General features: G+C 43.1%; 1 protein-coding gene across 2 annotated transcripts in view; it reads right to left on the bottom strand.

The window, feature by feature from the left end:
* NFX1 (nuclear transcription factor, X-box binding 1) overlaps nt 1-24,777 on the bottom strand; it is a 69,839-nt gene extending 45,062 nt beyond the window's left edge. For both annotated transcript variants that reach the window (XM_043453138.1, XM_043453140.1), the window contains exons 1-5: nt 24,623-24,777; nt 20,161-21,159; nt 8,210-8,368; nt 6,793-6,870; nt 2,009-2,114 (exon numbers count right to left, since the gene is read on the bottom strand). In XM_043453138.1, coding sequence (XP_043309073.1) covers nt 2,009-2,114; nt 6,793-6,870; nt 8,210-8,368; nt 20,161-21,159; nt 24,623-24,647 — 1,367 coding nt within the window. In that variant the 5' untranslated portion in view covers nt 24,648-24,777. The remainder of the gene's footprint in view (nt 1-2,008; nt 2,115-6,792; nt 6,871-8,209; nt 8,369-20,160; nt 21,160-24,622) is intronic.

Here is a 24,777-nt window from a genome sequence, read left to right as displayed (position 1 = left end):
CGGGTAGCATCTACGTGATGGCAAATCACAATCCTTTGGGAATTACAAGCCAATCAGAGACGAGTTGAATTCATCAAGTAGGTACTAGAATTTGCTATAAAAATAAGGTGTGCCTGAGTGGATTTTTTTATGTAACTCCTAAATCAGTAATAATAATTATTAAATCAGTTTTAAACACTGAAAACAATCTAGAAACATGTGCCCAATCTCCTAAGGTGACCCATTTTGACAGACTGAACCACAGAAGACTAAGATTAAGCATGCTTCTTTAAGGATGAGTATCATTATTCAATAGCTACATTCCATATGATATGCCTCAACACTTTCAGATGAAATTATTTTCATGGCTGGACATTTAAATAACTTTAGACTGAGAGACAAACTGTTGGTCAGGTGTGGATGATTCCAGATTATTTCAAACATCCCTGAGGCCTGGACTTAATCCCTGGACTTAAAGAGTAATGGTTGACAACACTGCTATGTATTAGAATCTCCTGGAAAGCGTTTACAACAACAATGCTCAGAATGCATGTGAGTTAGTTCCAGTGAGATGGATGACCCTAGAGCTTATTACAAAGAGTGAAGTAAGTTAGAAAGAGAGAAACAAATACTGTATATTAACGCATATATGGAATCAAGAAAGATGGTACTGATGAACCTATTTACAGGGCAGCAATGGAGATGCAGACGGAACAGACTTGTGGACAGAGGGGGAAGGAGAGGGTGGGCCAAACGGAGAGGGTAACGTGGAAACACATACACTACCGGAGTAAAACAGACAGCCAGTGGGAATTTGCCATATGAGTCAGGGAGCTCAAGCCAGTGCTCTGTGACAATCTAGAGGGGTCGGGTAGGTTGGGAGGAAGGAGGGAGGTTCAAGAGGGAGCGGACATATGTATACCTATGACTGATTCATGTTGATGTATGGCAGAAACCAACACAGTATTGTAAAGCAATTATCCTTCAATTAAAAATACATAAAATTTTAAACAATCAAAAAAACACTACAAAGCTTAGACCCAACCCCAGGAGATTCCGATTTAACTGCTGTGAGCCGGAGACCAGGCGCTTGTGTTTTAAAATGCTCCTTCAATGACTGACCATCTGGTCTGCATCACAGTTGGTATCCTCTGATAGTCACGACAGGGGCCCATTTCTATTGAAGGCTTTGGAAAGATAATTCATGCAAGGGTTAATTTCTTATTACTGAATTTACTCAAAATGCCAATTGAGGGAAGGAAGAGATGAGTCTGGATTCTGATCTATGAAAGCATTCAAAGGAAGAGGAGGGGCTGACTGCCTAGCAGGTGGCAGACCACGCTGTGGAGCCCAGTCTGAACAGCTCTCCCACTGACAGCCCCCAGCACCGTCCCCACATGGTGATCACAAGACCTCTGATCCGACTCCTGTTCCTGCAACAGAAACTAGATAACAGCAGAAGCAACTGTAGAAGACAACAGCAGAAGACAACACTCTGGTGTCTGTACTACTCTTAGATTTGAGTAATAAAAGCAAGTGTTACCATTTTTTGACCACTTACCATGTGCCAGGCTCTGGGCCAAATCTCTTAAGTGTGTTAATTTAATATTCGTAGAACTCTGTAACTAGTTTTGGTCATATCATTATTACTTTGCAAGTTCAGAAACTGAGGCTCAGAGAAGTAATTTGTCCAACATCACATAACTGTTAAGTGATGAACACAGGAATGAAACCTATGTCTGAAGTCAGTCTGTAGAAATTTATTTGTAACTAATCAACAGTGTATTATGGTTCATTTCTTTTCTCATCTGTAAAATGGAGATGATAAATAATCTATACATCACTGGGCTGTGGTTAGGATTCAGCGAGTTAACTTTTGCAGAGTACCTGGCACACAGCAAGCGCTCAGTAAATGATGCCACGCGGTCCTTCCCCCAGGCCTCTTACACACCAACCAAACACGCACACCGAGAGCCACAAGCAAGGCGTGTTCACCAGGGACCCCCAGGAGTCTAGAGCTCCAACTCACAGGTTGCAGGAATGTGGGCAGTCCTGGCCAGGCTGCTTCCTTCTGCAGACCTCACCACAGCTATGTGGGATTTCATTTCTGCTCCATTCGGGATTCCTTACCTTGCCTAAAACATATCGGATCAGAGAGTTAATGGTGTTAATTTCAACTGTTATCCCGGAGACTTCAGTGAAGTAATACAATATAACCAGACAGTATGAAACACAAGTGAGGTTTTCCTTCGTTCGATAAACACATTATCCTCAAATAAAAAGTTGAATGCAATGCTACTTGTCAAAAGCTGTATCGAGTATGATAAAGTTGGGATTACCTGGAAAAGGCAAACTAGTCATTTTTACTTACAAAAATGTCACTTTCACTAATTTAATCTAAGATTTTAAAAATAATCCCTTAAAATAAGTCCTTCTATAAATGGGTCTGTGAATTGACAGGGGAGTATCTAACTTTAAGAACCAGAAAGAGGAAATAAGCGAAGACAGCAATGGTGGGGAAGTAGCAGCAGTGGAAAGAACGGAGGATCCCCTGAACAGTAGGAACTTGCCTATTCTAAAGTTGTAACATAGGCATAAAAGGGTTATGGTTTTATAATCAAGTCACTCAAAAAATCTTTAGTAAGCCTCTTTCATGAACTCAGTGCATGGGCAGGAAGAGTAATACTGAGAGGCATGGGACTCCCCCTCGACCTTGAGGAATTCATTCTCACTTGGGCAATTTACACCCTAAATGAAGCCAATTCCTGATCCTTGGCCTCTGCTTTTCTCTCTTGCCTGTCTCTTTCAGAAATCTTGTTCATTTCTGTGAGGTTCAATACACCTAAAGGCCGATGAGTCCTAAATCTTTATTTTCTACATTGCCCTGAATGCTCCGTTTCACTCCTACATATCTAACTGTCTGCTGAACATCTGTGCTTGAGGTTTCTGTCACTTCAAATTGCCTATGTTAGCATCTTTCTTCTTAGGCCCCAACATCTTCAGGGTTCCCTGTTTCTGTTAGTGACACCATCACTGTCAAGAGTCTCACAAACTCAAAAACTAGAGTCATCCTCCTTTTTCTTCTATTTAATCACCAAATCTTGTCAATTTCCCTACATAGTGTACCTCACACCTCGTCTCCCTCCATCCCAACTCCTGCTCTTCCTCTCTACTGGCCGGAACCTCATCTCCACACTATCAGAAAAGCCTCCCTGACTCTGTGCTTTCTTGCTTTGACATGATGCCCAGGTTTTCTCCTACCATCTTTCAGTGGCCCCACCTCCTTCCCTGACTCTAAAAGGTGGTTCTTCCCCTTCACCTGCCAGGGTTCTGCATTATCAACTTCTTTTCCCTCATCACCCCTTCACCTACTAGCATCTCATCTATTGCTCTCAACTGCGACTATCATCCCTAAACCCTGATCTTTCTTCAAATATTCCTAACTTCCTGTAGAACATCTTTCACTGGTTGTCTTACTCCTCCAACTCAACATTTCTAAATTAAATTCACTTGTCTCCACCAAACCTGGTTCTCTTGACCTGCCCGTTTCTGTTCTTGGTATCACCGTTTCCAAAAGCGTGAAACTCTGGAGCCACGTTTGGGTTCCTTCCTTTCCCACTGTTGTTAATTCCTGTTTACCTTTGAAATTTTACTCTCTTTCCTTTCTGTCCCACTCTAAAACCCATTCCAGACTTTCACTATTCTTCACCTGAGTTATTATAAGTCCCCAAACGGTTTAGGTCCCAAAATACTTTACTCATTGCCGCCAGACTGATCTTCATAAAGAATCACTTTGATGCCCTCAGGGGCTTCCCACAGCCTCACAAATGAAGTACCAACATCCAGGCCTGGCTCAAAGTCACCCCTACCTTTCAGTCATCTCCTACTCCTCCACCTTCACAGGCCCTGGGCTCCATAACTGGATGACTCCTCCCAACAGACTCTAAGCCTTGTTGGTTTTAAACCTAGTTTCCAAGCCCATTTCAATTTCACCTCCTTCATGAAGGCCCCCTTTATCATCCAGCCAGAAGTCACAGGCTCTGTACCTCAAGTAGAACAGCAAGTTAATTGTGTCTTAAATCTTAGCCTCTAACCTCTGGGAAGTCAATTAGTAGTCTCATTCCTCTGTTTCTTCATGGTGCCTGGTATGTTAATAAGTTCTCAATAAAAGTACATTAAACCAATGGTCTCCCTGAAGAGCAGAGTAGGGCAAAGTCCTCAGGCACAACAAGGCTAATATTTGCATTCCCACATCATTCTACCTCACTCAGATCATCTTGACCTTCACCCCCACATTCTTTTACCTTCTTAGGTTTTCATATACAGTTTGTCAGTGAAAGCTTTTACAAGATTGTAAATTTCATTATGGTGTTTCATGTTTAAAAATCCTTTAAAATAATTAAGCCTTGGTATTAGTCTTAATCGTCCAATTTACAATTAATCTCTTGCTGCCTTTCCAGTAGTACATTCAAGAATATTCATTCCTTCAACTAATACTAATTCAGTATCTACTAAGCCTCAGATTTTCACAATAAAACATATGAGACGAGCAGAGCTTGGATAAGAGTGGCCAACGTGGGAGTGGAGATAAGAAAGGGAAGTTTTCTCTGGAAGAGGATGGTTTGGGTAAGATCTTGAATGAAACAGTGGATGAGGATTTAAAGAAAAGAAGAAAGCTGAGTTCACAAAGAGGCTGAGCCTAGACGTTAAAAACTGTTGATGGTCAGTGACCAACTCTTGGTGGAGGCTGGCAGTTACCTAACAAGAAAGGAGAAATGTGAGCAAATTAGTTAGAAAAAGGAGAGCAAGCAGAAAAGAAATAGAGCTAGTCATTTCAAGAAGCGAATGGTCAAAAGTAATAAGGGCTGCTGAGTGGCAAAAAAATGTAAGAATTTATAAAATCAGCCTTGAATTTGGTCAGGAAGGGAGTCATCGATGACTTCTGAATAGAGTTTCAGTTAGGTAATGAGGAGAGAAGTAAAAATGAAGTAGTTTAAGGAAGGAGAAAAATGGTTAAGAAATATAATCTGAGAAATCAACAGCCAGATGGTAAGTTCAGTTCAGTCACTCAGTTGTGTCTGACTCTTTGCGATCCCATGGACTGCAACATACCAGGCTTCCCTGTCCATCAGGTGGGAAAGTCTAGCCATTAAAAGATAGGCAGGAAGCTCAATTCCAGAAAAATAAATGACCCAATCAAAAAATGGGCCAAAGAACTAAACAGATATTTCTCCAAAGAAGACATACAGATGGTTAACAAACACATGAAAAGATGCTCAACATCACTCATTATCAGAGAAATGCAAATCAAAACCACAGTGAGGTACCATTACATGCCAGTCAGGATGGCTGCTATCCAAAAGTCTACAAGCAATAAATGCTGGAGAGGGTGTGGAGAAAAGGGAACCCTCTTACACTGTTGGTGGGAATGCAAACTAGTACAGCCACTATGGAGAACAGTGTGGAGATTTCTTAAAAAACTGGAAATAGAACTGCCATATGACCCAGCAATCCCACGCCTGGGCATACACACCGAGGAAACTAGATCTGAAAGAGACACGTGCACCCCAATGTTCATCGCAGCACTGTTTACAATTGCCAGGACATGGAAGCAACCTAGATGCCCATCAGCAGACGAATGGATAAGGAAGCTATGGTACATATACACAATGGAATATTACTCAGCCATTAAAAAGAATTCATTTGAATCAGTTCTAATGAGATAGATGAAACTGGAGCCCATCATACAGAGTGAAGTAAGCCAGAAAGATAAAGACCAATATAGTATACTAACGCATATATATGGAATTTAAAAAGATGGTAACGATAACCCTATATGCAAAACATAAAAAGAGACACAGATGTACAGAAGAGACTTTTAGACTCTGTGGGAGAAGGTGAGGGTGGGATGTTCAGAGAGAACAGCACTGAAACAAGTATACTATCAAGGGTGAAACAGATCACCAGCCCAGGTTGGATTCATGAGACAAGTGCTCAGGGCTGGTGCACTGGGATGACCCAGAAGGATGGGATGGGGAGGGAGGCAGGAGGGGGGATCGGGATGGGGAACACATGTAAATCCATGGCTGATTCATGTCAATGTATGGCAAAAACCACTACAATATTGTAAAGTAATTAGCCTCCAACTAGAAAAATAAATGAGAAAAAAAAAAGAGAGAAACGCAACTTCAAACGAAAAAAAAAAGACAGGCAGGAAAGAGAGAGAGAGAAAAGACATGCAGGAAATATGTTAGCAACAGATACAAGCATCTGGATCACAGAAAGTGTTTTTCCTAACACATGGGAGAACCAAGCTATTCCAAAACAGGAAGAAGTATTCCATGAAGAGGAAAAGCACAAGGATAGAGTTTGTAATGCTGGTTCACAGAGAATCTCTCTTGATTATAAAGGCCAATGACTGATTTCTTGGATTAAATAAAGTACCTGTCACACTACTCTTCACTCATGTTATTCAAATCTGGAATTTCAAAGCGAGTTACAGTTAGAGGTGAGAAGCAGCCTGTACCCCCTTCTGCCATCTGATCAGCTCTGATCTAAAGAGAAGACCAAGGAGACCCGGTGGGCATGATGAGAAGGCCTATCTCCAGAACAGTCTGCCAAGAACACAAAGGCCTGTGACTCTAGCTGTGTACAGACCACATGCATATGATGTCTTACAGATGCCGTAGCTCTGAAGTCTTGTTAGTCATTTCTAAAGCACACCCAGCACACCGCCTCTCCTGTGCTGGGACATAAGGTACAGTGCACAAAGTGAAAGCAAATCACACCAGCGTATGTGAAAAAAAAACTCACCACAGAAACAAGTGTAGGTGTTAGGGACATGTGCAGAAACGTTCTGACATGCAGGGCACCTCCAGCCACTCTGGCCATCTGTCAAGAAAAATGAGAGGAAATCAAAATAATTTCCTTACAAAAGCACATGTAATTTAAAACATTTTAAATGGGAAGCCATAATACTGAAGCAGTTGTAGTAGTTTCCATGTTAAGGATCAGACTTTAAAGAAACAAATTCACAATACTGAATGCTTTGCTTAAATATTGGATTTAGGCTTATATTTATAAGGACTTCAGATACTGTGAATAAAGTAGGTATGCATTTCGTCCTACTTTTTAAAATTGAGATCGAATCAGCACGTAACATTGTGTAAGTTTAAGGTGCACAGCGTGTTGATTTGATACATTTATATATTACAGTATGATTATCACCATAGCCTTACTTCCACCATTTCATCAAATTAACTTTTTATTTTGCGGGAGAATGTTCTATTACTTTTAATATCAAAGTAATCATCTGAACCTTGGTTTGAAAAAAAGTACGATAAAATACTTGAGTACAGGCAGGAAAACCCAAATGTTTTCAGCTAGAAGCACCAAAGTTCAGAAAGCATATATTATGAATAATATTCGCATTATCCTTGCCAAGAATACTGGAGTGGGTAGCCTATCCCTTCTCCAGGGGATCTTCCCAACCCAAGAATCAAACTGGGATCTCCTGCGTTGCAGGTGCTTCTTTACCAGCTGAGCTACCAGGGAAGCCCTAAAACACTTGAGTACACGTAGGAAAACCCAAATGTTTTAAATTAGGAGAGCTAAAGTTCAGAAAGCATAGTTAATTAATAATATTTGCATTATCCCTAAATACTACTATAACTTTGGGAAAAGCCCACAAAATACTATGGAGAAGATCTGTTAAAGCTATAGCAAATTCAAAATCCTAAAGGTAAATTAAATATTGCTTTCTATAAATTTTCTAAGCAAACTATACAAGAAATCTTTTCTAATGAATAAGCTACAAGGATCTACAGTACAACACAAGAATCTACAGTACAACACAAGAAATATAGCCAGTATTTCATAGTAACTATAAATGGAATATAACCTTTAAAAATTATGAATAGCTATGCTGTACACCCGAAACTTATGTAACATCGTATATAAACTATACCTCAATTTTTAAAAAGCTGTTCTCTATAGTTGCTACTTGGATAAAAGCAACCATTTTCAGTAAAAGTCACTGATTATGTTGTACCTTAAGTATATTTTAATGTGTTATGTTTAGCTGGCTTAAGATTTATAGCTTAATAATGGTCATCCAAAATATGTGATCAGGACAACATACTCTCCCTTGCAGATAAAACACTCAAGGAGAATTAAACTTGAGCATCCCAAATGGATGAGAAAAACTACTCAGAAGAGGGAAATGACTGACCTGCTTGAGATGCTGGAGACCTGGCCCATTTCTTTATGCAGTTCAAATGAAACACATGGTAACAGCTCTGACAACTCCACACCGGGGCTGTCACACGAACCAACTCACAGCACACCATGCACTCGTATTTTTCTGTGGTGAGCTGTTCAATCAGAGAACCTGTTTAAAAAATAAAACAGACAAACTCAAACACAGAAAAACATTCCTTAGTCAACCAAGGATCAGCAAGGCATCTGAGAGAAGAAGGCAAACATAGAGATTTTATGGGATGTCTGGCTCTGAGCAAGGTGGTTGTTCAGAGTGTGAGGCTGGGAAGGGGCGGGGGTATGCTGAGATGGGGGCCTCAGGAAGCAGGTCTGGGGCTCAGGAAGGGATTCACACGTCTGAGGAAACATTCCCAAGAAACTGCCCAGGATCCCACCAGCATCTCCTCCTAACACACGGCCAGAGTGCTCACAGGAGAAACTCCTGGCACCATGCCTTGCCCTCTTTGAATTTACCACATCCACAAATTTACATTCGGGAGGGGCTCATGAAGCTGCAGTGGTCAGGTGCAAGAAAACTAAGCCTAGACAGGTTTCAACAACCCATGGTCATGAGACGGTTCTAGTAGATACCCTGGAAGTCTTTGGTTGTTCACTCAACAAAGACAGGCTTGGAGCCTACCACAAGCCCCATGGTAGGGTTACTAGACTGAAGGAGACACAGTCTCTGGATCCAGAAGCTCAGCATCTATGAGAGAGACCAGGATGTGATGTTATAAGAATCCTCCCAGATTTACTCCTCAATACCGTCACCCACTTCCAGACTTTTGCCTCGACACGATTTCAGCGAAATCTTTCTAAATCCCAAGTGTAGCCAGACCTGAGAGTACACAGTGTTTGTGTATTCTTTTTTTAAGTCCTTATTTTTAGCATTTATTTCACAATACTACTTTATCTATTATCAGATCCAAGTAAGTTAAAAGAGTAAAACAACTAACCTTAAATACATCATGCTGATTGTTGTGCTAAACTACTTTATACATATTTAATTCTCTTAACAAAGATTAATAGAGGTACCATTTTATAGATGAAGAAAGCAAGGCTCAAAGTGGTTAAACCGTTCACCTAAGATCACATAACTAGAAATTTAAAAATCAAAATTCAAATCATCACTGTTAATGTGAACTCAAAAATTCACATTTTAATCATTCCATAATATTAGCTTCCTAAGATTACTCTGTTTATCCAGTTCAGTGTCAAAAGAAATACAGAACACAATATTGTCAGCTGCGGGAGGCAGGACCAGGGCCTTGCTGACTGGAGCATTTCCATTGCCTGGCCCACACCAGGGGCTCAGTGGTGTTTCTCAATGAATGAGTGAAAGAATAAATGAGTATCATCTAGTCTGTGTCATAACCTCTCTCCCTGGAAAGTTTTAGGCTTTAGTAAAGTTTCTGAGATAGCTCTTTTCCTCTGGAGAAAGCCTGGAATGAAGATACTGCGAGTGACTGATGAAAGCAAAATTGATCTGCTCTAGACACAGATGGACACATTATAAAATTGAATTCTATTATAAAAACCAAGGAATCAGATTCTTTCTTAAAAGTAGGGATACCCTACCTTGCATAGTTTAACATTTCTGAATAACAAAGTTAATTATGTTTCCTACCAGTTACCATGCTACATATGGAAGATTCTGGAGATAAGAGGAAGCCCATAAGAGAGCGAGATTTAAGTCTGAGACATTTATATATGAAGCTGACTGGGGAAGAGGAATGGTCGGTGAGACTTATACTTAGGGTGACTTTTATAGAAAATGCCTATTGACCATTCCAGAATAGCACTGAGTTAGAATTAAAACACGCAGAAAGGTTAAGTGAAGTATGGAACATCCCCGAGAACACTACAATTTTCACCCTGGAGACTGTCTGTTTATTTCACTGTTTCTCTTATTCATTAAATTTATTGCTTGTTAAGAAATCACTACTGTGATGCTCCTAAGCCCAGTCACAGTGAAATCTGACCACTAGGATGCACATACATTTAGCTACGTGGTGACAGCTGTCAACTTTGAATATCCTACAAATTCCAGCCTTTCCCAAGGCTGTCTCTTTCATCCCATGTTCAGTATGTTCATAAATCCTGCTGGTTCTACCTTCAAAACAGATCCAGAATCCAACCTCTGCTGCTAACACTATGGTCTAAGCCGCTATCCACTCACCTGGATTACTACAATGGCCTCCCAACTAGTCTTCCTACTTCTGCCCTTGCCCACTTCAGGCTATTCTCACCGCAGCCACCAGAGGGAGCCCATCAAATGAAAATTAGAAGATACACTCTTCTGTCAGAACTTGTCAAAGGTCCCTCCATCACGTGCCGCTGGAAGCCAAAGTCTTTACAATGCCCTTCACCATCTTCCAGTCCTCACCTGTGACTCCTCTTTCCTTAGGCCACTTCTCTGAGACAACACCAGCCTCCTTCCTAGCCCCAAACTGGCAGGCAGATTCCTGCAGGAGATTTTTACAATTTGTTCTTCCCTCTGCCTAGGGTACACTTTCCCCCGACATCTGCACAACTCAGTTCCTCACCCGCTTCAGGTGTTGACTCAAAATATGGTCTTCTCAGTAGGGGAGGCTCTGGCCATAGTTTAAAAACTGGAACCCACTCCCCTAAGCATTCCGTATCTCTCTCATCTTCCTTCATATCACTAAAGTCTAATATCATATATTTTACTTATTTTACCTTATTTCCTAACTCTATACATAGAACACACTCAATAATACTTGCTGTATGAATAAAAGAAAGTAATAAATGGCAGTAAAAGGTTCTAGAAAGACACTAGAGACAGTATAATTCTTTCACCAACATTTCCGTTTTATCAAACTCTGTAACATGTAAAACAAGGCACTAACCCAGAATGGCTCTGTGCCAGTGAACTATCCCATTTCGGGTGGAAGACTCTCGTCCAGGCTGGGTGCAGCCCTGTCCTGACCGCTGGCTCCTCTTCACCCCTAAACCCTCTGCCACTCGGGCTTCTCCTCCATGCCTCAGTCATGCCTGGGTCTACTTTACACTTACACTTTGACAGCATGTAGGTAAAGACAGTGACAAGCCAGGGAAACAATCAGAAGAACAGAGACCTGTCTGTAGAAGTGACTACAAACTTTTCAGACACACCAATAAATGATGAAAAACAAAATACCTACAACAATCCTGACTTGAAAAATCCAATTGTAAAAAGACATTTTTTGAGGCAAACAGAGAAATTCAGTTGTAGACTGGGTATTAGATGATTTCAAGGAATTATCACTAACTTTGTTAATAAGCACAATAATGGCACTGTGATTATGTAAGAAAATGGCCATATTATTAAAACAGATGTAACCTAAAATACATGAAGGAGAAATAATCTGATATCTGGACTTTAAAATATATCAGAAAAAAGGGGGGGAGACTGTTTAAATATTAATGCGTATCTATTTATGGCATATTATACATTAATTTAAAGTTTACCAAGATTTCTAAATGAGTGGGAAATACTATATTATAATAAGCAAAAAAGGATAAAACTTATGTTTATTGTATGATTTCAACTACATAAAACTGAGCACTGAAAAATTCTTTAAGGAAACAGATTAAAAGGTCAAAGCAGATTATATCTCGATGGTGGAAAGAAAGGTAAATTACTTACCTATCAACTTTAGTAAGCCACCTTATTTAAGGCAGCTGTTTTTAAAAAGCTGATAGCTAATACAATGTAAGCATGATCAATGTGTTTAAGATGGTCTTGCTGAGTCTGAAGCGTATGTCAGACATCATGTTTATTTGTGTCAGTCTAAGGCTTGGGCAGAGTTAGGGGCTGCAGGTAAAGGTTTTTAAGTCAGTACAGCACAGAGGTGGGCTTCCCAGGTGGCTCAGTGATAAACACTCTGCGTGCTAATGCAGGAGACGTGGGTTCGATCCCTGGGTCGGGAAGATTCCTTGGGAATCTCCCCAGACTTGGGAAGAGCTTCAGGCGGAGAACTTGAGAAACAGATGTAAAAAGGTTGATGAAAGGAAATAAGAAGATCTCAAAATGAAAGAAAAGGAAGAACAGGCACAGATGTCTCTGAAGTTGCAAAAAGTTGAGAAAAGTATGCCCTTTCTTTTCTTTTTTTTTTTTTTTTAAGTATGCCCTTTCTTAAGTGATGACATCCCCTTCTTCAGCGAAGTAAGAGGCAAGGAGGTCTGCTGAGGTCGGGAGATCAGTGAATGTCAGGAAGGTCTGAATAAGTGTGAGAAGGGTTTGTAGTAGTCTTAAATGAAAACGGGAAGGACAGCTGCCCAACGTCATTTAAGGGGAAGTGGGCAATGAAAGCCATCTGAGCTGGATGGAGTGAGCGAGCGTACATGTGAGCTCCTTCACTTCACTGGTATCTGACTCTTTGCAACCAAATGGACTGCAGCCCGCAAGGCTCTTCTGTCCATGGGATTCTCGAGGCAAGAATACTGGAGTGGGTTGCCGTGCCCTCCTACAGGGGATCTTCCCGACCCAGGGCTGGAACCCACATCTCTTGTGGCTGCTGCATTGCAGATGAATTCTTTACCACCAAGCCACCAGGTGAAGCCCAAGCTGGAGACCACTATTTAAAAATATTCACTGAGAACCAACCATGTATTGGGGTGGCCAAAAAGTTTGTTTGGGTTTTTCTGTAACATCTTATGAAAAACCCAAATGAACTTTTTGGCCAACGCAATACTAGACACTAAGGATATACAGTGAACAAAACAAAAAAGAATCTTCTCCCCTTATGAAGTTTACCATCTCGTGGTGGAAGGTAGCCAATAAACAAATAAATACTGAGAATAAGCAATATCATCAAATAGTGACAAGTGCTATGGAGAAAAATAAGCCAGGAAAAGAGAGTAGTGAGAGGCAGGTGGGGGAAGTATTAAGAGTTTGAAATAGGGTGATCAGGAAGGCTTCCCCCAGAGGGTGACTGAACACCAAGTCTGTACTGTTACACAATTTCCTGGAATGGCGTTCTGTCTTCTAGACAGGGTAGAAAAGCTGGATGCAGCAACCATCCAGGGTCACTGGACCCCAACAATCCCAGGGCTGGGATTCATCAAAATGTCTTGGCAGAAGGGTTAACACTTCAAATGACATACAGTAAGGTCCAGCCTGGAGAGGGGAATGAAGGAGAGGAGACGGACAGAACTGGCAGTGGGTGGAAGAGACCGGGAGAGCCAAAAGGACCGGAGGTTGTGGTCAGAGACAGAACAAGGACTCTGGCATTGCAGAGACGAGGCATCCCCAGGGTTGTTTCCCTGGTGGTGGATGTGGAGGAGGAATGGATGTGAAGGTCACTGCAGTTGACAAGATCAAAAAACCCATATGACCACTGAAGTCACCCAGAACAACAACAGGATTTATGGTAAATCAATAGCTCTCAAACTTGAAAGTGCATGAGAATTACCTGGAGCCTTCTTAAAAGAAGAGATTTTTGGGCCCCACACTCACAATTTCTGTTTACTAAGTCTGAGGTAAGGCCTAAAAATGTGCATTTCTTTTTTTTTTTTTTATATTTTGAACTCTTTATTTAAACACTGTTGGAAAATGTGGCATAAATCTTGTGTCATTATTTAATAAACTGTAGTAATATATACTAACAACAAAAAATTTTTTTAATAAAATGTTTCTCACAACTGTCACATTTCTAATGTTTCTCTTTAGTATGAATTCTCCGATGGATTCTAAGTTCGTCATTTCAAGTAAAGCACCGGCCATATACATCATATTTATATGGTTTCTCTCCTGTCTGAACTGCCTGATGATGTTATGGATGACTGTGCCTAAATGGTTTGTCACAATTATATTTCTAAGGTTCTCTCCAGTATGAATTCTCTGATGAACTGCAAAGTTTGCATTCACACTGAAAGCCCTGCCACATATACCTCATTTATCTGGTTTCTCTCCCGTATGAACTCTCTGATGAATACCAAGGTTAACAGTACAAACAAACGCCTTGCCACATACATCACATATATATGGTTTCACTCCAGTATGAATTCTCCGATGAAGAACAAGTTTTGCAGTCTGATTAAAGTACTTGCCGCCACACATCACATTTTTAAGATTTCTCTCCAGTATGAACTCTCTGATGAACAGCAAGATGTCCAGTACGAGTAAACGCCTTGCCACACAAAATGTGCATTTCTAACAAGTTCCCAGGTGTTGCTGACGGCTGCTGATCTGGACTATATCTTGAAAACCACTGGGGCAGAGAAAAGATAGAGGCTAGGTGCATTAATAAATGAGGGTTGGGAGGTTTGGAGGCTAACAGATGACAAAGATGAGACATGGAAGGTGATGGAGAGAAAAGGTTCTGTAGCATTAGCTTCAAATGATACAAAGGTAGAACAAAAATAGTGTAGAAATGACCCTGGGGAAGGAGTGTGCTCTTCCTGTCTTCCAGAAACTAAGGTGAGTGGGATAAATGAAAAGAGCAGGCTCTAAAGTTGGAAGGCAAGGGGTGACCCCAGAGGAGGCCCCGGGTCATTTAAGAGGGGGTACAGCTGAAACAATTTAAGGACATGCTGCAGCATGAGAGATCCAGACAGCTGGGAGGGCCAGGCAGCGCGGGGTTCTCTCAGTACAGAGGAGAGTGAACAAAGGCAACGCTCAGAGGCGTGGAGGTGTACCTGGGGTGAGCCTCTCTTTCCGTTCCAATCAAGCTTTCATCTCTGCGACTCCACTAAAACTGCTCTCAGCAAGCCCAACAACCTTCAGATTGCCAAATACAACAGGTCAGTAGGCAATTATCCTTCTGTGCTGATCAACAGCATTTGGCACAACTGATCACTCCCTCCTCTTTGAGTTTCTTTATTTGGTGTTTAGAACGTTTCACCTCCTAGTTCAGTTTACTCTTTTTCCACTTCCTTTACGATGCTCCTTTTACAGCCAGGATGAAGTAGGCTCCATCCTCACTCTTTTTCTAACTGCACTCACACCTTAGGTGACCTCCTCTAGTCCATCAAACACCATCTGTACACTGACAGTGCCCAAATTTAAGTCTCTAGTCCCTATCTCTTCCCTGAGTTTTATTTATTTTTTCCATTTATTTTTATTAGTTGGAGGCTAATTACTTTACAATATTGTAGTGGTTTTTGCCATACACTGACACGAGTCAGCCATGGATTAAATGTGTTCCCCATCCCGAACCCCCCTCCCACCTCCCTCCCCATCCCATCCCTCTGGGTCGTCCCAGGGCACCAGCCCTGAGCACTGTCTCATGCATCCAACCTGGACTGGCGATCTGTTTCACACTTGATAATATACATGTTTCGATGCTGTTCTCTCATATCTCTTCCCTGAATTTTATATCCGACTCTCTACTTAACAGATCTATTGTCCAGTAGACAATTTAATTCTAACAAATTTAACCAAATTCTTTATCTTTCCTGAAAGAGGAGGAGACAAAGCAAAAGATATGTAAAAACGCCTTTTCCAACAAGAAATTGTCATAGATTGGAGGAGGCTAAGGACACATGCTGATTAAATGCAATGTGATGTCCTGGATTGGATCCTGGAGCAGAAAAAGGATTTTAAAGGAAAAACTGGTGAAATCCAAATAAAGTCTGGGGGAATTCCCTGGCAGTCCAGTGGTTAGGACTGTGTGCCTTCGCTGCCCAAGGCCTGGGTTCAATCCCTGGTTGGGGAACTAAGCTCCTGTAAGCCTTGCAACGAAATAAAAAAAAAAAATCAACCCACAAAGTCTGAAGTTTAATTAACACCATGGTACTAGTGTTAATTTCTTTTTTTTTTTAGTGTTAATTTCTTAGTTTTGAGAAAGATATTAACATTAGAGGAAGCTAGGTGAAGAATATATGGGAATTCTCTGTACTACCTTTGCAATATTTCTGTAGGTCTATAATCATTCCAAACTAAAAACTTTAAAAAACAAACACCGCTTTCTCTCCCCAAGTGTCACCACTGCAGTGAGTGGTATCTCACCTTCCGTGCTGCTCAGGCACAACATCCTGGACTCCTCTTGTTTTTGTCCATCCAACATCCACTCTATCTGTAAATCCCGTCCACTTCATCTTCCACACACACCCAGATCTAACCAGTTCTCACCTCTTCTACCACTACGACCTTAATCCATGTCTCCATCAAGTACCTGAATTGCTGCAAAAGCCTCCTAACTCATCCCTTTGCATCCTTAGAGCCTACTCCCTACACAGCAGGCTGGGTGATCATTTTAGATCATCTCTCCCCTGCAAAACCTCACAGCCTCCTAGCTGCTTCTCATCTTCTGACTCAGAACCAAATCTAAGAGCCTCACACGACCCTGCCTCTGCAGTTTCTCTGACCTCCTCTCCTGCCCACCTCTTCACTGCTCACAACGCTGTTGCTCCCACCCCAATCTACACTTGCTTCTCTCTCTGCTTGAGATGTTCTCCAGAAAGCCACGTGGCGCACTTCTGCACTTCCTTCCGGTCTCTGTTCAAATGCCTTCTCATCAAAGAGACCAACCTATGTAAACTGGCGCCTGTTACTCTGTCCTCTTAATCTGCCTTATGTTTTAGTTCTTATCATCACCTGACTGACTAAATATTTAAGTGCTTTCTGCCTGTCTTCCCTGCCAGGAATGTAAATGCCATTAGTGCTGTACTCCCAGTACCTAGAACAGTGCTTGGCACAAAGTATTTACTCAATAAAAATGAATAAAGAGGTCTCAAGAAAATGCCGGTATGTGACGCCACGAGAGATTCGTTAGGCCGAACTGAGAAGGCCTCCAAGACTCCCAGCCCCAGTGTGCATGCCCTGGATAATCTCCCCTTGAGTATGGGAGGAATTGATCTAATCAACTGAGTGCTTTTTAAAGAGTCTACTGATCAGAGACAGAAATCATGTAAAGAATTTGGAGCAGATGGTTTCCTGCAGGCCTTGAAGAAATAAACTACCATGTTGTGAAAAGAACCACGTGGTAAGGAACTGCAGGTTGGCCCTCAGAGCTGAGAGTGACCCCCAGCCAACAGTCAGCAAGAAACTGGGGACCTTGGGACTTCCCTGGCAGTCCAGCGTTAAGACTCTGTACTTCCACTGAAGGGGCACAGATTTGATCCGTGGTGAGGGAACTAAGATCCTGCATGCCGTGTGGTGCTGCCAAAAAAGAAAAGAAATGGGGACCTCAATCCTGTACCCATAAAGAACTAAATCCTATCAGGACTTCCCTCGTGGTCCAGTGCCTAAGACACCACACTCCCAACGCAAGGGTCTAGGGTTTGATCCCTGGTCAGGGAACTAGATCCCATGTGCTGCAACTTAGACATGGTGCAGTCAAATAAATAAATAAAAATATATTTTAAAAAAAAAGAACTAAATCCTATCAACAACCAGTGAGCACCAAAGAAGACCCCATCCCTCAGATAACACTGCATCCCTAGCCAAACTGCAGTCCTCTGACCCTGAGTAGAAACTCAACTAACCTGTATCCAGACTTCTGACCCATGGAAACTTTGATACAGTAAAGTTGTGTTACCTTAGACCATTACATTTGTGGCAATTCATTATGAAGCAATAGGAAACTATTAACCAGCCTTGAGAATTCAAAAACAAATCTGGTACAATACTGCCTTGGTTCACATTCAAATCAAAGTCCCAAGAAGGAGTGCCTGGTAAGCAGATGAGAACCAGATCACTAGGCTTGTGTAAAAACAGGCCTGGGCAGGTGGCAGCTTCATGTGTTAGGCTATGTGTTAAATTAAACTGGAGGGAGACCAGGATGGTCCATGAGGAAGAGCTGGAGGAATGAACCTACTTATCCTGGATAAAACATATACACAGGGCAAATGAGAAGTGTCTTCAATACTGCAGAGAGCTGACATGCCATCAGTGGGAGGGAAGCTCAGAGGACAGACTAGCTGCTGCGTAGCTCCAGAGGACAGACCCTGAACGAGGAGGTAGGAAGGGTTTACTAGAAAGACGTTTTCAGTTTAATGTAAAGAACTCTCTAACAGTCAGAGCTGAGTAACTACAGTGTTCTAAGACCTGTGTTAGGCAACAGAGATATAAAAATGAAAGGAATGGTAGAGTCTTTGCCTTCAAGGAACACGTAAACTAGTGGAGGGTACGGACACATGGACAAATGATGGTTTCCAGTGGTAAAGCATAGTGCTCAACAGGAGCATGTGTATGGGTGGGGGAGACACGTCACAGGGCAAGCAAAGATTGATGCTATCTGTGGAGGTGAGAAGAGGTTTTCTGGACATGTGACTAAACTGTAGCTTTTGAAAAATGAGTACGGGGCTTCCCTGATGGCTCAGTGGTATAGAATCCGCCTGTCAGTGCAGGAGACGTGGGTTCAGCCCTGGTCTGGGAAGATAGCACATGCCTTGGGGCAACTAAGTCCAGGTGCCACAACTGTTGAGCCTGTGCTCCAGAGCTCGGGAGCCGCGATTACTGAAGCCTGCACGCCTCACAGCCTGTGCTCCAGAGCTCGGGAGCCGTGATTACTGAAGCATGCACACCTCACAGCTTGTGCTCCAGAGCTCGGGAGCCGCGATTACTGAAGCATGCACACCTCAGAGCCTGTGCCCCAGAGCTCGGGAGCCGCGATTACTGAAGCCTGCACGCCTCACAGCCTGTGCTCCAGAGCTCGGGAGCTGCGATTACTGGAGCCTGCACGCCTCAGAGCCTGTGCTCCAGAGCTCGGGAGCTGCGATTACTGGAGCCTGCACGCCTCACAGCTTGTGCTCCAGAGCTCGGGAGCCGCGAATACTGAAGCATGCACACCTCAGAGCCTGTGCTCCAGAGCTCGGGAGCTGCGATTACTGAAGCATGCACACCTCACAGCCTGTGCTCTGCAACAAGAGAAGCCACCGCATTGAGAAGCCCGAGCACTGCAACACAGAGTAGCCCCAGCTCTCCACAACTAGAGAAAAGCCTGAGCAGCAATGAAGACCCAGTACAGCCATAAATAAATAAAGGGATAATCAGTATGAATTCACCAGTGAGTTGAGTAGTTAGTAGCCAGTGTAGACAGAAGGGACCACATATGTAACCGCGTGGAAAGATGACAGTACCAGAGTCCAGGGAGTAAAATGTGGTGGGGGCTGAGGCAGCAGCAGATGAGGCTGTTGTGTAAGGCAGAATCTGTAGGTGATGAGAAAAAGTGAACAGAATCAAGCAGGGGAGTGACACAGGTCCATAAGTGTTTTAGAAATATCACTTTTGGAGGGGTACTGTGTAGCATGGCATCCAGGATCTTAGTTCCCCAACCAGGAAGCAAACCCATGCCCCCTGCAGTGGAAATTCAAAGTCTTAACCACTGGACCAACAGGGAAGTCCCAGAAATACCACTTTCTGATGCTAATGTAAGAAGTGAACTAAAAGAGAGAAATTGGAGATGGCAAGATCAGTCAGGAACTGTTGCGACGGAGCAGACAAGAGATGATGCACAGGCTGGAACGAGAAGTAGTAGAGATGTTACCATCCCTACTTGTGTTTTTTGACAATTCAAAAAAAAATCTGGTAACCAAACATCTATATCACCCATATCTGTGCTTTTTAAAACCCTTACTAATTTCCTATTTGTTAAGAAAAACATTCCTTATTTGTATTTGCTTATGATATATAATGGAGAAGGAAATGGTAATCCACTCCAGTATTCTTGCCTGGGAAATCCCATGAACAGAGGAGCCTGGGGGCTACAGTCCATGGGGTCACAAAGAGTCGGACACGACTGAGTGACTAACACTTGCACGATATAGAAAAACTAAGTGGTTATCTCCTGGGAGGAGGGGCAGGTGGTGGCAAGACCCAAGCAGATGATGGACAAGAACAGACAGACCTTCGACTGTGTACCTTTTTATATTCTCTGGTTTCTAAATTGTGTGAGTGTATTACCAATTCAGAAATTAAAATTTAAAAAAAAAAAAAAGAAAGAAAGAAAACATTTCCAACCGTTTAGGGAGGCTTACCTGTGTGTGTTTCCACATTCTTTAGCATGTGGTTCTGTTTGCCTCGGGGGAAAGATGCTACCTGAGGATCCTGCCTCCTTATAGCACATTTCTCTGGGTCAGCCCTTCTAGAAGACCTGCTGACGACTGCCAAGTTCCCACTGTCACAGGCGGATTTTGCTGGCCTTTCATTAAGATCATCCTTTGGAATGGAGGCCATGTTGCTTCTGGCCCCTGCGCTTGTATGTCGTTGGCCCTCCTGTTTTGGTGGATTCCTGCCTGGTCGTGGCCTGGCTCCCTCCACTTCCCAGGGAGACCGTTTCTGTGGGTGTCTTCTCTGCTCGCCGCGCCTGGCCCCATCCGCCACTACTTTTCTAGAGGAAGTATCTGAAGAGTCAGGGTGGATAACCCCTGCTGGTTTGGTGGTTTCAGGTCCTGCCTCCTCAGGTTTGGGACTCATTCTGTGACCCCACTCACTTTTGAGTTTCCCCTTGACTTTTGGTCCTCTCCCATAGCTGTATATAAACTGGGCTGCTTTCTTGGGTTTTGCTCCCCTTGGATCTGCACCGATGATTTCCTTCTCACTCTCGGCAGGGCTGTGCTCGCTGAGGTTCGTCCCACTCTCTGACCTGGCCACGCTTTCCAGGCCAGGCGCATCTGAGGTCTGGGCAGGGAGGCCCTGTGCTCTCTTGACTCTGACAGGCTGCTTTTCACTCCTCAATTTCTGCCAAGGTTGATTCTGAAGGCCATGGTTCTTGAGAGATTTGTTAGGAAGAGAGGGCTGGAAAGAAGTCTGCTGACTCTTAGGTTTGCTTCCTGAAGGATGAAAACTGTGCTGATGAACAGCAGAGATGTCATCATAAGAGATTTGCCTGGAAAGGTGACAGGGAGGCGGTGAACTGTAATTTCTTCTACCAATTCTATGAGAATCTAGTCTCCTTTGACTCCCACAGAACAGACCAGAATTTTTCCTCTCCTGAGGAATGAACTCAGCAGCATCCGTATTGAACTTAAAAGCACCTAGGACATAAGAAATAGACACGTAAATAAAGAAATTAATTGGTCACTCATGAAGCCCCAAAGACTGTAAGCCAGACCTAAGAGTTATTTTCCTAAGGACTTTGTATAAAGTAGTTTCCGCACAAGGCCTGTGTTTTCTGTGAAGCTGGTGGGTTCAAGACGCTTGTGGAAGACTGACTGGCAGCCTTACCAACAGCCACTGCTGAAATGCTAAGTAAAACTGTTCACCTGGGCCATCAGGCATTAGTTATAAATGTGTTTATTTCTGTCAAGCAATGTAAGGTCAGCGAACAGTTCAGGGATGAGACATCAATCAGCAGGTTCCATGTCATCTTTCAAAACTCTAAGGTAACATTGTGTAATATTAAGTTAACAGGCTTTGGAGTCAGCCAAAATCAGTTTAAAGCCTGATCCTCCAGTTTATAGTATTCGCTCAGGAAAATCATTTGATTGCTTTTAGCCTGAATTTCCACATACATGACAAAAGCTGATAATACTATTTCAAAGGGTCATTGTGGAATTTAAGTGAAGATTTCACATAGATGTACTTAGCAGGAAGAATACATCCCACCTCATCCCCGCCAGAATGTATTTTAGGTTTTCCATACATAACCTCTGTTAATACGGTCAGAATCCGAGAGTCTCAAAAATTAAGCCTATGCCCCTTCAACCTACTCATCCATCCCCCACCTCCACCGGCCACATGCTTCTTTGTAGTCAACTTTGTCCCTGAAGTCCAAAGATGAAACAATTTGCCTGAGGATACAAAACCAGTTAGCAGCAAAGTCAGACTATGCGTAGTATATAGAATATTCTCTGAATCAGCAGGGCCTGGGAGATGGATTTAAGTCCCTGTCCATCACTTGTGTCTTTATGCAAGTTATTTAATCCCAGTAATGGAATAGTAAGAATCCCTACATCAAAGAGTTGCTATGAAGATTAAAGCAAGGTTGGTAACAAGTATAAAGTGGTTAAAATAGTGCTTTATTATTGCTGTTAAGATTACAGACTATCTGAAACAGACCTGACCACAAAAGGCTGCAGTGCAGAGTCTGTGGGTTTCAGGTTTAATAATAAGCCCTAACATTTATTAGGTACTTAACACGTGCCAGGCACTATTCTAAGCGCTCTGCATGCGTTAAACTTCCCCAAGGCCACAGGGGTATTCCAGAGCAGATTCAAGATTCAGGTCATGTGACCCTAGAGACCACGCTCTTAAACTACACTCCATATTGACAGAAGTTGGGTAGCAGGTACCATAGAAACACATACTTAAGAACTGAGCGAGATCATAAAGGTAACCTCTCACTCAATCCAGGATTTGTCCTGAAAACTTTCATACAGGCAGGATTCTGAGGATGGGGTTGGAGAGCCTTACAAAATGGCAAGAGGATTAAACAAATTCAGAAGGTGGCAGAGAAGGTGTTCCAGATACATAAGAGAGAACTGAGTGGGAAATGGATAAATTAGACCAAGTAGGTATTGTGTAGTTTTCTCCTGCTCTAAGAAGCAAGGTTGTAACGGGCAGAAAAAAAGGTCAGTAAAGTGGTCCAGAAAAGCCAGGTTAAAGGATGCAAAGAGGGTATTTTTATGTTAACCAGCAAAGAGTTGACTCAACTTGAGAATCGAGACAGAGCAGCATCTATTCATATAAAGTATGGTTTCACCAAATGTGAGGTAGTGGACAAAGCCCTCAGATCATTCAGAGATTCGAGGAAGTGGAAAAGGGCACAGGAAACTGGACACAAATATCTGAGACATCTTTATTTTTTCACTATTTTGAGCAGCTGAAGTTACTAAATAGGATATCTCATCCCCAAGGCTTGGCTATAGTGCAAGTGGCACTAAAGATCCAAGATAACACCATGGTGGGTAACCTACAGGTGGGTGGAGCAGAGTAAGGGAAAATCCAACTGCAGATTATAAAGTCCAGAGACAAAGTTGGCACTGGAGAGTCTATCCATGGGTAGAAAGATACCCCTTGGTGTTTCAGGAAAACAGCAGGTAAGAGAATTACACTGGAGTGAGGATGGAGATGTGGGCTAGAGATAATGCTGAAATAAGAACATGGAATAGGAACTAAGGCAAAAGCAAACTAAGGTACAGGAGACAAAGTGGGGTGGTCTTTGGACTATCGGACTTTGCCTCAATAGATGGGACAGAGGTTGTAACCTGGAGAGCAACACCAGAGGCCAAAAATAAGATTCACAACTAGGCCCCCTCATTTCTGCTTCAAACGCTGAATGGTGCAGAAATGGGCCAGATGTGAGCCTAAGGATAGAAAGACCAAGGGATCCAATTTAGGGAATCTGGGAAAAGAGTGAGTGGGAGAAAAACAAAACACCAGGCTAAATGTGGTCCCTATCCTCCAAGATGAATTAATACCTATATCAGCACTAGGGTAAACAAACAAAAAATGGACTAGGGTACACCAATGCAGTGTGTTAGCCAACGTTTTTGACCAAGATCCACGGTAATAAATACATTTTACCTGCCACCAAGTACACAAATACATATATAGGCTTCTTGGGGCCCCGACAGCTGGGAGGTAGCAGAACTAAGGCTCAAATTAACGACTGTTCACGAACCTCATGCTGCAAACTGCTGCCCTGTTTTTCAGGAGTCGATCATAAAATCAAATTATGTAGTGGGTTATGACAAGAATTTTTTCCAACGAAATATGTAGTATAGAGTGTACTGGAGATAATAAGGAAAACCACTTCTTCCTAAAATTTCTGGTTCGTTTTTATATTTGGGTGCGCTGAGATCACTATGTAAAGTGTTCCTTTTCCGTCACTGTCCCAAGAGTTGGGAAAACAAAAGATCCAAGGTACCCTGAAGTAACTGGAAATCGTGTTACATTAACAGCCAGATGAGGTTGTCTCTACACATACAGACAACTCTGGGAGGGAAAATAAGCTAACAGTTGTGTAACACGTACAGGAGCGGCGGGAACCTTCACAGTAATTGACTTATTTACTCCCAAATCACAGATGACAAAAACGAGACTTCACATTGCGAGCTCATGGCAAGCTGAGACTGGAAACCACGAGTGTTCGGCTCGCGCCCGCGCTGCTGCCCCAGGACACACGAATACATCTCAAGCGCAGCGAGCAATCCCGCCGCGCGTCGAAAGCCAGCCACCGTCAAGGGCCGACGCCCGCCTGTCGGATATCACTGCCCCAGGAAGGCCGGGATGACCCCTGGAGAGGGCGGGACACCCGCATCGACTCGGCGGGACAAACCGACTCTCCTTGGAAACCCAGATGCCGGGCTTCACCACCAGCCAAGGATGGTTAAGACCTCGGTACGCACGACGCGCGTGGCTTGGCCCTTCCGAGCCACTATCCCCAGCTCGTGTACGTGCCACTCTCGCGATACGAATGGCCGGTGCCCTGGGACTCGTCACTGACTCAATTTCCGCTCCCGGAGAGGGGCCCAGTCCTGCAAGGTAGTACAGTACCTGAGACAGGAGGCGCCTCCGCCATCCCGTGCCGCAACACCTAAAGCGAGCCCTGCAGCCCAGCGAGCGCTGTCACCCGGTCATGTGCCCTGGACTTCCGGCGCCGCGAGAATATTCGCTTCTGCGCGCCCGGTAGACGGCCACGGAGTTTGCGC

This window comes from Cervus canadensis, chromosome 30 (genome assembly GCF_019320065.1).
Source record: "Cervus canadensis isolate Bull #8, Minnesota chromosome 30, ASM1932006v1, whole genome shotgun sequence".
NCBI classification, from domain to species: domain Eukaryota; kingdom Metazoa; phylum Chordata; class Mammalia; order Artiodactyla; family Cervidae; genus Cervus; species Cervus canadensis.
Note: the sequence above shows the minus strand (reverse complement) of the source record. Positions and strands in the feature narration are given on the sequence as shown.